The sequence below is a fragment of the Micromys minutus genome, assembly GCF_963924665.1.
Source record: "Micromys minutus genome assembly, chromosome: 23".
Classification (NCBI taxonomy): domain Eukaryota; kingdom Metazoa; phylum Chordata; class Mammalia; order Rodentia; family Muridae; genus Micromys; species Micromys minutus.
The window spans coordinates 23202965-23215219 of record NC_137958.1 but is presented as its reverse complement, the minus strand read 5'-3'; the positions used below and the strand labels follow the sequence as shown (position 1 = coordinate 23215219).

The window sequence follows — 12255 nt, the reverse complement described above, 5'->3', positions numbered from 1 at the left end:
AGGAGGATTGAAAGCTGCATGGCCAAGGGTTTTCTTCTTTTCCTAACAAAAATATGCACAAAGATTTACACAAGCATTTGCAGTGGCGTGATGTGAATGAAAAGAACGTGAGCGTAACCCAGATGCCGACGGGACGAAGGTCCGATAAACTCTCAATAGAATAAACAGCAGCAGTAGAGGAGCATGGAGCTAATAATCTCAATTTTGAAAGTTGGTTTCAGAATGATGGCGGTTGAAAGATGAATATTTACATATGTAGCAGGAGCCCAAACTCATAGAACAGCAGTAAAAAGGAAAGTGAAAAAATTAAATTATAATGTGGTAACTTTTTTTTTTTTTACCAACTATGAGTACCAAAGAAGAAAGAAAACATCAATTTTATTTTTATAGTGTGAAAGACTGTTTTATCTTGAGTTTTTATTTAGAGGAAAACAAGATCATATTGAGCGGCTTTTGGTTGTTTCATTTATTATTTTGTGCTTTGGGAAGATTTACTTCATAGTCCACACAGGCTTAACGTAACAATCTCATCTCCACTTTGCCAGTGACGGACGGACAGACACCACGATGCCCTGACAGTGAACATGTCATGTCTCTCTCCCCAACCTACAAGGACTTAACTGTTTATAGCAAAGTTAATACTCTAAGTAAATTACTAGAATTCATTATTATATGCATAAACTAATTTTAATTTGTGCTAAGATACTTCCCAAGTCACTGTATCGGGTATAATTTATCTAAAACTATTTTAATTCCTCACTATTTCCCTAGTAGACAAATCATTTGTAAGGTGAAGAGTCTCTTCCATGAGCTACTTCCTCTTCCCTTTCCCCGACTCCCAGCTGGTACTCTTCCCACGTTCCCTTCTGGCCCACCCTGTGTGTCTCTGCCAGATTGTCCATTATAAGCAAGACTCTCCAAGTTCTTCTGCTCAACACTGAGACAGTTCCCAACTCCCAAGGGAAAACGTCACTAATTTTCACTCTAGACGCCTTAGATGCCAAGGTCTTGTTTGACGTTAGTCACGGCAGTACATGCCTTAAATCCCAGACCTCCAGAAGTAGTGGCAGGAGGAGGAATTCAAGTCCAGCATAGGGCACAGGAGACCCTGTCCCATGGGGAGAAACAATCTACTTCCTGCAAAGGTTCTCACTGGGATCACAGCCTATTCCAGCATCCTGCACACTTTACAAGGGGAAGCCTGGACCCTCTGCAGTCATGAAAAACAAATCTTCCATATTTTTTTAACAGTGAATCTGTTTTATGTTTTATGTACACAGTTGAAGTTTACAGGTCACAGAAATTTTGCCTTCCATTCTTCAGGGTAATGTATGAATTGTATTCAGTATGTCCTTAAGTAAACAGGTAGTATTGATTTCAACCATGTGGCCACCATTAGCAGTGCCAATGAATGTCAGGAAGCAAATACCCATGGGGTGCACATGATGCTGAACAGAGACCAGCCATTTCATATAACACTTATGCAAAGGGTTTTTTTCTCTTGAGTGTATCTATTCAATGTCTGAAGAATTCCAAGGGAAAAGCTACATATATCTTAATATCTTTAAGTGACTATTCGATTTCTCTGTAATTATACTTCTCATTATAGAGACTGTTTATACAAATTTAATATTCCTAATCAAAAACAATCATATATATTAAATAAAAAAATCCACTTGACACAGGGTCTCACTGTTTAGTTCTGGCTAGCCTCAAACTTACAAAAATCTAGCTGTCTTTGCTTCCCATGTCCTGCAATTGAAGGTATGTTACCATAGTTACTGTATAATGCAGAGAGCACTATGGGAAGAGGTTCAGATGCTAAGGTGCCTGGTGCACAGGCACCAACACTAAGACCGGATTTCTAACACTCATGTCAATGCTGAGCCCAGCAGCATCCACGTGTAACTCTGGCAGTAGGGATTATACGATGGGTCCCTGTAGGTAAACAACCAGCCAGCCTACCTAACTGATGAGCTCCAGGTTCAATGAGAAATTCTGTCTCAAAAGGAAAAAAAGGGCAAAGTGCAATAAAAAAAAGAACCAAATGAAACTCTGGCCTCCGCGAACACCTGCACACGGCAACACATGCACACATCACTTACAAAAATTATCATGCATGCGTTAAAATCATGACAAACTGTAAAGATGGTTAGACGTGAGATTAGAAAATGAGAGAAAACAGGGGAAGATATTCCAGAGAAAAGTGCTTTATTCAGGAAATCAAGGAGAAGCCAAAAATCCATGTGTAGCAAATCAAAAATGCTAGAAACCCACAATCATAATAAGAAAATCGGTCAGAATTGTGGGAAATGAGATGGTTAATGAGAATAAAGATATGGACATATAAATCACCTAAACACTAACGTAAGAAATTTGAGCCTTATTCTTTTCATTTGCTTGTTTTCTGCGACAGCCTTGTATATCTTGGACTAGTTCCAATTCACACTGTAGTAGAAGATAACCCTTGACTTCTAATCCTCCTGCCTCCACCTTCCAGGTTCTGGGATTACAGGTGGTGAGTTACCTCCCCTGAAAGAACTTTATTCTTCACTGCTGTGACTCACAAATGCTCTGGGTAGCACACTGGTAGTTAGTGAACAATGCTACACATTGAGATTCTGGATTAATCTTAACAAACATAATGTTATCCCAGAAGGCAAGAGACAGGAAAATAGGCACTGTGAGACATCTCATGAATCAAAATCCTGAGAAGCTATGCTGCTTTCCATATATACATACACCAAGACTGAAAATATCACAAAGAACCTATGAATAATGACCAAAATCAACATGGTGGCTGCCTCTGCGAGGAAGAAAGGCAGTGAGGGAGAACACGGTCCTTGTCTCACGGTTTAAAACCGTGGAACAATGGTGTGCAGTTTTCTGCTCTACAGCCCTTTAAGGCTGCTGGAAACAGGAGTCATGAGGTAAAACACAAAGCCTGGAAGATGCCTGAGCATGGGCAATGCCATCAAAATAATAACTGCACGAGAAAAGTGAACTCTGAGGCAGGGCTCAATGGTCTGGTGCAAAAGGAACAGTTCTAAGAATTTATGGGGGTGGAGGGGAGACAAGACTTGAAGTCTGACGGTGTGTGAAGATAGGGCCACATGAAAATGAAAATCTTTCAGAGAAGTCTGCTTTTTTTTTTTTTTTTTTTTTTTGTTCCTAACTCCTTGTTCAATGACCCTGTGCTATGAAGCGATCACACAATCATCACCGTGGACCTGACACAACTAAAAATACAGGCCACGTTGTTAGTCTCATTTTGAGCATCAGTTTAACAGCTGACTTGAGAGAGACAAAAACAAGGCAATGGGGTAGGGGGACAGATTTATTGAACAAACCTAACAGAAGAAGAAAGTGACTTTAACTCATTAGAATTCTACCCTAGCTGGTCTCATGAAATTGCAAAGCTTCTGTAAGGCAAATGACACTGCATTAGGATAAAACAACAACCAACATAATGAGAAAAGATATTTGCCAATCCTACATCAGGTAGAGGGCTAATATCCAATATACACAAAGAACTGAAGAAGATAGACTCCAGAAAATCAAATAACCAAATTTAAAAATGGGGTACAGAGCTAAACAAACAATTCTCAACTAAGGAATATTGAATGGCTGAGAAGCACCTAAAGAAATGCTCAAAGTCCTTAGTCATCAGGGAAGTGCAAATTAAAAGAACACTGAGATTCTACCTCACACAAGTCAGAATGGCTAAGATCAAAAACTCAGGTGACAGCAGATGCTGGCCATGATGTGGAGAAAGAGGAACATTCCTCCACTGTTGGTGGGATTACAAGCTGGAATAACCCTGGAAATCAGTCTGGCAGTTCCTCTGAAAATTGAACATAGTACTACCTGAACACCCAGCTATACCACTCCTGGGCATGTACCATGTTAGATGCTCTAACATACAACAAGGACTCATACTCCACCATGCTTTTAGCAGCCTTATTTCTAATAGCCAGAAGCTGGAAAGAACCCAGATGTCCCTTGTCCCTCAACAGAGGAATGATTACAGTAAATGTGGTACATTTACACAGTAGAGTACTATTCAGCTATTCAAAACAATGACTCCATGAAATTCTTAGGCAAATGGATGGATCTAGAAAATATCATTCTTAGTGATGTAACCCAATCACAAAAAAACAAACCCAAAAATGAAAAACAAAACAAAACAACAACAACAAAAAACCCTGATAGTATGCATTCTCTGTTAAGTGGATACTAGTCCAAAAACTTGAAATACCCAAGATACAATTCACAGATCACATGAAGCTCAAGTCGAGGGATAACCAAAATCCAGATGCATCAGTCCTGCTTGGAAGGGTGAACAAAAGTATTCTCAAGAGGAAATATGGTGACAAAGTTTGGAATAGATACTGAAGGAAAGGTCATCCAGAGATTGCCCCACCTGGGGATCCAGCCCATATACAGCCACAAAACCCAGACAATATTGCTGATGCCAAAAAGTGCTTGCTGACAAGAGCCTTATATAGCTGTCTCCTGTGAGGCTCTGCCAGAGCCTGACAAATACAGAGCTGGAGGCTGGCAGCCAACCATAGAATTGAGAATGGGGTCCTTAATGGAGACTTTAGAGAAAACATTGAAGGACTTGAAGAGGTTTGCAACCGCACAAAAACAATAACCAACCAGAGCTTCCAGAGACTAAACCACTATCCAAAGAGCACACATGGACGGACCCATGGCTCCAGCTGCATGTGTAGCAGAGGATGGCCTTGTTGGGCATCAATGGGAGAAGAAGCCCTTTGTCCTGCCAAGGCCCATGATGCCCTAGTGTAGAGGAATGTCAGGGTTGAAGAGGAGGTAGGGAGTGGGAGAGTGGGTGAACACCCTCATAGAAGCAGGAGGAGAGGGAAGGGGATAGAGGGTATAGAGGGGAATATGGGGAAGGAGATAACATTTGAAATGTAAATAAAATATATCCAATAAAATCAGTAAAAAATATAAAAATTCTACTGTAAGACTGAAAAAATTCTTAGTGGCTTCCCATTAACTTCTCATTGTTTGTTTTGTGTTAAATAAGAGGTTATTTCGCATAATATTTTACATGCAGGTCCATCAAAAAAATTCTTATTTCTGCTTTTTCTCATAAAGGCCTGTAGTGCGGTTCTATGAGCTAAGTTATCCGGTGTCAGTAGCATATAGGTGAAGTGGAAATGACTCACCCGGTGTCTCCCATTATGCACCCAGACCAGGTGTCCTCACATTTACACTCACCTAAGAGACAAGGAACACACACACCTGTTACAAACTCAACGCAGCTGCAGCGAAGTGCCTTTCATTTTATCTTCGTGTCCAAAACGGTCTTTAAGTGTTGCTTTCTAAGTGTACTTACACAGATGCTATGGCTGCAATGTGTAAAAAAAAATGCATTTGGACCCCATGGGGGTCATACACATTGCCCCATGCTTCACAAGTGGTTGTGTTTACAAACCACTCAAAAGAGCTACTTCGAAGACAAATACCAAGGGACTAGTGAGAAGATAAGGGCACCCCTACAGGATCCCCAGGTTCAGCAGCTTTTACGGGAAATAGTGTAGTGCCTTCCTACTGTTAAAGTCCTCTGGGGGGGTCGGGGGCCTCTGGGAGAAGCAGGAGAGAATAATGACTGCTCAGACAGGAAGTCCTCAGAATCAGGCTGCCTGCCTTGAAAATCCCAATTTTCAGTTAACGTATGTTTAATCCTGAAGACAATATTTTCTTATGATCTATCCACTTCATCTATAATGGGTGTCCTATTACCTCTGGAAATGTAAATGAGTAGCTGGCATTCCATCATTCAGGAAGGAATGGTTACTACCTTATTACTACGACTGTCCATATGTATAATATCCATTGCTAAAATAGCTAAATAAACACATATGTGATGAAACTTGCTTCAATTGTCATGGTATAGTGAGGTAACTACCTGCTTTAGACATCTTTTTCCTTCATGATGCTAAGGCCTAGTGTGGTTTAGTTGTGCTACACACTCCCAGGCCTTGAATCACAAGGAAGTGCTGGGTTGTGACCCGTATGCAGGTGAAGAAAACTATAACAAAATGCAGCCAAAGCCCCCAAACCACTGAGAATTCTCCACTAGAAAAGTTCGCATTCCAAAATGAGCTGTCTTTGTCCTTCCTTGAGTTACATCCAGCTTTGACTTCATCATCATGTGGCTTCACTGTTGGCTATACATGGAGAATTTTTCAAAAATGATGTAATTATCCCCTTTATTACTTCTGAAAGCAACATTTTGTTGCTGGTTTCTGTATCTTTCTCCATTGCCCACAGTCATGATCAAGCAACTGAATTAAATCTCATGCTACAAAATATTTAACAGGCTGTCTATCTTAATAAATACAACTAAATCACACAGGGCGAAAACTTACCGCTCGCTAATTTTCTCTTGTCTGAGATTATGCCGATATTGTGGGCTAATGACTGAGCAAGCGTAACTGCCATTAAATCCGTTTTTCCAAACTGAAAAGCAAAACCAAAAGATATATAAATTTAAGAAAGGATAGAGAAAATAGCGCAAACTGCTGAAAACAAGTCATTTCTAAGCATTTTCGTTCTTTGTGTGAGTGTGTGATATGTTTTTGAGACAGGGCTTCTATGTTGTTTAGGCTTGCCCCAACTCATGGTAAGCCACCCGCCTCAGTCTCCGTGGTGGTAGGATTGTTGGCATGCACTACCATACCCTCAACATTGCCTTTGGCATAGTCTAAGCATCCTGTAGCTAGTATTGACCACACCCTGGGGATTACATAGTAGCAAACACATATAAATGTGATTAAGGCCTAGGAGGAAAAACATGACTCAGAGAATCAGCCATCTCATAGCTTGGAAGCTTAAATATAATTCTGATTCCAACTTTCACTTGAGAACATTCCCGAAAATCTTAATAACTATAGCATCAAGCCAGTCTTTTGAATAATACATAATGGAAGTATATGTGTCTGGCGCTCATTTTCGTCCCTTGTGGGACAGAAAGCAACTTTAGCAAACAAACATAATGAGACTCAGGAAGTCAGGATGCTCTGTGGCCAATCTTTGATTTTTCCGGTTTTTGGCCTTCCTAAGATGGGAGCATTTTCCTTTACAGTGTTTCCATTAAGTTTAGTGTGTTAGGAGTAAGCCCTTCTCCATGGACGTTCTTCCAGATTACTCAAATCTGGAGAAAAAAAAAATCCTCATTCAACAATACAAATGCTTGGGCTTTATTCTCATTTTCAATGGAGGTTAATGTATAGATTCTGTGAGCTGCTAAATCTGGAAATTATCCTATATAGTACATGAGTATGATCATCGAGTCATATTTTGTCCTCTGGGCACACAAAGGAGTCATACTTGTGACTAATGACCAAATCTAGCATCTGGAGACAGTGGCTGAGCAATGACTCTGCAGAATGAATCAGGAGAGCACTGTCAGCCGTCATACCACTTTGTATTGTACAGATGTTCACACCTACTTCATTCACGCCTCCTCCTCTCAGCAGCGAGCAAATCCCACCAATATAAGCCGCCCCGCTCCGGCTACTCTCAAATTGACTGCCCCTTTCAGAAAAGGAAAGGAAAAGGCTTACTGTTCACAGTTCAAACATCCAGGCCACTCCCGAAGTTTATTTTCTAATTTGTTTTCTCAATGCATACAATATATTCCCCAGGTAAGGAAGGAATGTGAAAACTATTTTTACACATGTAATTTAAAAAAAAAGATTTCTGAGGGTTCCAGGTGATTAATAAATATATAAGAACATATCTATTAAAATATGTTGCTGATCATAATACCCTGAGAATATAAAACTCACTTTTGTAGCGTGTGAACCCATAATAAATATTTTAAATATAATTACTGATAAAAGATCAGACATTCCTACAATGAAGAGCCATCTAAAAGAATCGGTATATATTCTTCAAAAGTGTCAAATTCAACGTGGACAAAGGCTGAGAAAAAATGTTCACCCTGAAGGAGGAGATGCACAGCACTGTAGTAGATGTTAATAGACAGAAATGCAGCTATAAAAGGGACATTGGAACAACTGAGAAGATCCGAACCCGACTCTGCATTACGTAAGAATGTTCACGCGCTGTCATTATTTTTAAGATACTACCCTGGATGCCTCCAGTATTTGGTAGTGCCATCTGTCTCCAATTTATACTTCAAAAGAAAACGAGAAAAAAAATGCATGTCTGGAGTCTGGGTAAAGCACACATGCAATTTCCTCATCAGACTCTGGCAGCTACCTCTAAATTTAAAATTAGATAAAAATTAAAGACAACAACCAAAGTGCATCCTTCACATCTGAATTGTCCTCAGTAGTTCTGGTTTTAGATAAGGTCTTAAAATCCTACAGAATATGTTTTGCTGCTATGTCAATGTGTAGAACACTAAAAGGAAGAACACAAGACTGAGAAAAAAGAAGACAATAAATTCCAGAGACATAGCTCTTAACTCAGAACCCACACCAGAGAGAACAGTGACATTTAAAATATTCTGATCTTAATGAACGCAATGAACTGCTAAAACCTGATCTGCATGTGACAGTATATTTACTCAGTACATGCTCTGATTAAGTATTGGGAAACAAATGAAATAGACATGCAACCATAACTCAAATCACTTACATATCATGAAACTTTCTAACAATCTATATCTCAAGGCATCTTTCAAATGTCCAGACCACAATACGTCACAGTCATATCGTGGTAGAAGGATGCATTCTAGTCAGGAATAAGAGAGCATTCAGTGTGGAGTCAGGACTAAACACATTTTAAAAGTTACATACGAGAAAAGATGAACCGCATCAGCCTTCTCCTTGATAAAATCCCTCCTGTATTTCATGAACTCACGCAGGGTGACCAGTGGGTTTTCAGATATGGCAAACTTGTTGTCAGCAGCCCAGGTTTCCATGGCAACCAATACTATCCTAGTCTTAAGTTGGTCTTTATAGATCTAGATTAACAAGGTGATAGCATCAGCTACACAGTAAAATCGATTGATGAAGCACTACAAAGCCCCTTTCATGGAAATAACTTTGTTGTAATTAAAGAGACATGAGTGTTCTTAAAAGAGGTCATTAATTTTGCAGTTTGAATGCACTTCCCCTAAAGAACATGGAATCAAATTATTTACCAAGGAAAACACAGCAAAGTTCATTTTAGATACAAAAGTGGTTTTCTTTTAACAAATATTTGTGCCCAATTCAAAGCTTTCCCTGAGTCCAGTTTTTTTGGCACCCTAGATAAAAATAATTATGAAACCTTAAGTTTTTCTAACAAAAAAAGCATAACAATAAAGAGTCTACCAGGAAGTGGCTGCTACACAACCTGTGTGGTGTTGAGGAAAACACAGGCAGGGTAATTAATTGTGGGCCGCTTGGCCATGGTGATGGGCATCTCTGAAAAGGCTTATTTCCTGATTTCCACTGTGAGGATCTTTACTAAACCTCTGTCCTACACAGTATGGAAAATACAATAGGTGACGGTACTCACCACATCCGCCATGTTCACCACAGACTTCGCATAGGTATTTGTATGGACAACAGAAAGCCGATGTTTTTTAAACTGAAAGCAACAGATAACAGTGAAGGATGTTCAGAGTCACCAGGAAATGATCATCTTAAGACAGAATAGAAAATACCAGAAACATTCCTCAGGCTTTCTTACAAAAACCTCAGAGTAGAGCCTTGTTCCTCATCTACCCTGAAGTTGAAAGCTGTGGACTGCAGAAAAAGATGATATCATCTCACGTGTGAAATAAGGCTCAAAACGTTCCACCGAGGGGCTGGGATGCAGAGAATCATATAGGCTTGGTGCACATGAGGCTCTGGGTTCAATCCCTAACACACCTCCCCATATTAAACAAACAAATATCTGCCCACTCTATCAACTTTATAGGTTTATTGTGGGGGGGTTGTTGTTTTGAAAGATGTAATGATCTATAAGTCATACAAAGTAAGCCAGTAAATGAAAATGCAGCCTACGTGTAAGATTCTACAAGTTCGATATGGTTTTGGAGGAAGAAGAAACCCTGAGGTAAAAATCACAAGGAGATGGCTCAGAGCAAATGTGGGTCATGTGTTTGGGTTGCTTGGCCTCTGTGGTATTCTAAAAGTTATGGTTTATCATATAAAACCAAGTGTCTATTTTTTTAAAGTGGCACCTTCACATGGCAAACACTGAGGACAAATGGTGGATAAGGCAGGTTCTCATGCTCCTACGAACTCTTAACTGTGCTCCAGAGAACACCCCTAGTGAAATACATTGTGTAAAACAAACCACACACACACACACACACACACACACACACACACACGTGGCTCACTGAGAAAAGAAGGGAATAAGCAGGGATGGGAGAGGGAGAACCAAACTGAGTACCTAACTTGGGGCACAGAATCCAAGCCTAAGCAAAAGGTTCAGGCATTAGAGACGTCCTAGGTGCAAGACGCCTTCCTAGCCATTTTGGAACAGGAAATCTGAGAGGCCAAGTGCTCTCTGAAAACTAAAGTAAAGGAGAAGACATGGAGAGGGGAGGCGTAAGGAGGTGAATCCAATCAAAATACATTACAGACACATGACAATGTCACAACTATTATATATACCTAATATATAAAATATATTAAAAAAAACTATTTTGGACCTTCATAAAATAAAAATTGCTAGTTGCTTCCACCTAAACATGTTTTCTATTTCTAAGTTGTTCCTAATCAAAAATACACTTCATTGGGCCTGTTTACTCTTCCCTAAAACTCCCCTCCCCACTTGTGACAGCTTGGTGTGGATAGTAGACCTCACACGCACAATGTGGTAACACAAAGGCCTGCTGTCAACACTCATAGCCTGTTTGTCTTAAGTTCTAATGAAACTGTCCTCCAGCTTCCAAAAGTGGTGTGTGTGTTTGTATGTGTGTATGTGTGTAAATGTATGTATGTGTGCATGTATATATGTGTGTGTGTATGTGGTCTATGTATCTGTGTATATGTATATATGTATATGTGTGAATGTGTGTCTGTGTGAGTTTGTATGTCTGTGTATTTACACAAATGACTTTTTCCTAGTGACAACTGGATGAGATTTTGTTTCTTCTAAACAGTTTTTACATAACACCCAGGAGCAGGCAAGCACAGAAAGAAATTGGGAGGCAGATCTTACCATGAGATGATCATTCACAATCATCAGTTCAATATATTTGGTTTCCTCCTCTACATTCCGAGGAAATCGAAGAAGCTATAACACAGTGAACAAAAAGATTAAGCCTTTAAACTTTGCTACAAAAAAAAAAAAAAAAAAAAAAAAGGCACGGGAGAAGTCAGTGACACAAAAGTTCCCTCTTTCCTTCAGCATTAACTTAAGTCCTCATCAATTTCCTGAGGTTTTGAATAGATGCAATACATGAATGGATTGAGAAAAATCTATAAGGAATTAGAAAACCAAGACCAACCTTGTCCTCTGACCTGGATTTCCTTCTTCCATGGAGGTACAGCAAATGAGCAGGGTTTCCCCAGAACGGTCACACAAATACAATTAAATATGAATATATGTTTCACATGCCTATGTCTTTCACACGTGTCCTCACATTAGATAGAACATTTTTATCTAACAATGGCATGGAAACGTGATGCTGGCAAAGCATTCTTCTTGTGTTAGTTCAATTCTAACAGTGTTTCTGACAGTGATGGGATTGACACTTTTTTCTGAGGGGTCTCCACATCTAAAAGTGGCCATGGCTTTCCTCTGGGATGGTTCATAGGATCCTCCCCAAGCTGTAGAGGTGTGGCCAGCATATCACGGACACTCCCAAGTGTCAACAAATTCTCTGTATTTTCAAAACCACAATCAATCAATACTACAAGCAAAAGCTATCGGGGAACCCATCCCGCTGCCCACCTATCTCACAATCATTATCAAGACCCGTGAAACTGACTTTTCTTTTATGATGACCGGGTTCGATAGCCTTTATTTTCCCTTCAGTAAATCTTGTTCACTTACTCGAAGACTATTTCTGTGATGAAAGCACAGCATCAAATCAAACCAGAATCAATACAGGGACGAGTGGCGTATTTTTAACAATCTAAAAATATACTGCTTCATAGATTTTTGTCTCTTTCTAAATGTATTCTCTAGTCTTTAAAAAAAGAAAAACACTTACAATGCCAATTGTAAGAATGATGGACTACATTTTTGTATTTAAAAACTAAACAGAACACTAGATTGCAACAAATGACAATATTCTTTAAA

General features: G+C 39.6%; 1 protein-coding gene across 1 annotated transcript in view; it reads right to left on the bottom strand.

Moving 5' to 3' along the window:
• ADAM22 (ADAM metallopeptidase domain 22) overlaps positions 1-12255 on the bottom strand; it is a 217288-nt gene that overhangs the window by 50268 nt on the left and 154765 nt on the right. Inside the window, exons 9-14 of the mRNA XM_080936202.1 lie at positions 11170-11244; positions 9511-9582; positions 8805-8971; positions 7488-7572; positions 6405-6495; positions 5199-5250 (exon numbers count right to left, since the gene is read on the bottom strand). Of these exons, the coding sequence (XP_080792328.1) occupies positions 5199-5250; positions 6405-6495; positions 7488-7572; positions 8805-8971; positions 9511-9582; positions 11170-11244 (542 nt within the window). The remainder of the gene's footprint in view (positions 1-5198; positions 5251-6404; positions 6496-7487; positions 7573-8804; positions 8972-9510; positions 9583-11169; positions 11245-12255) is intronic.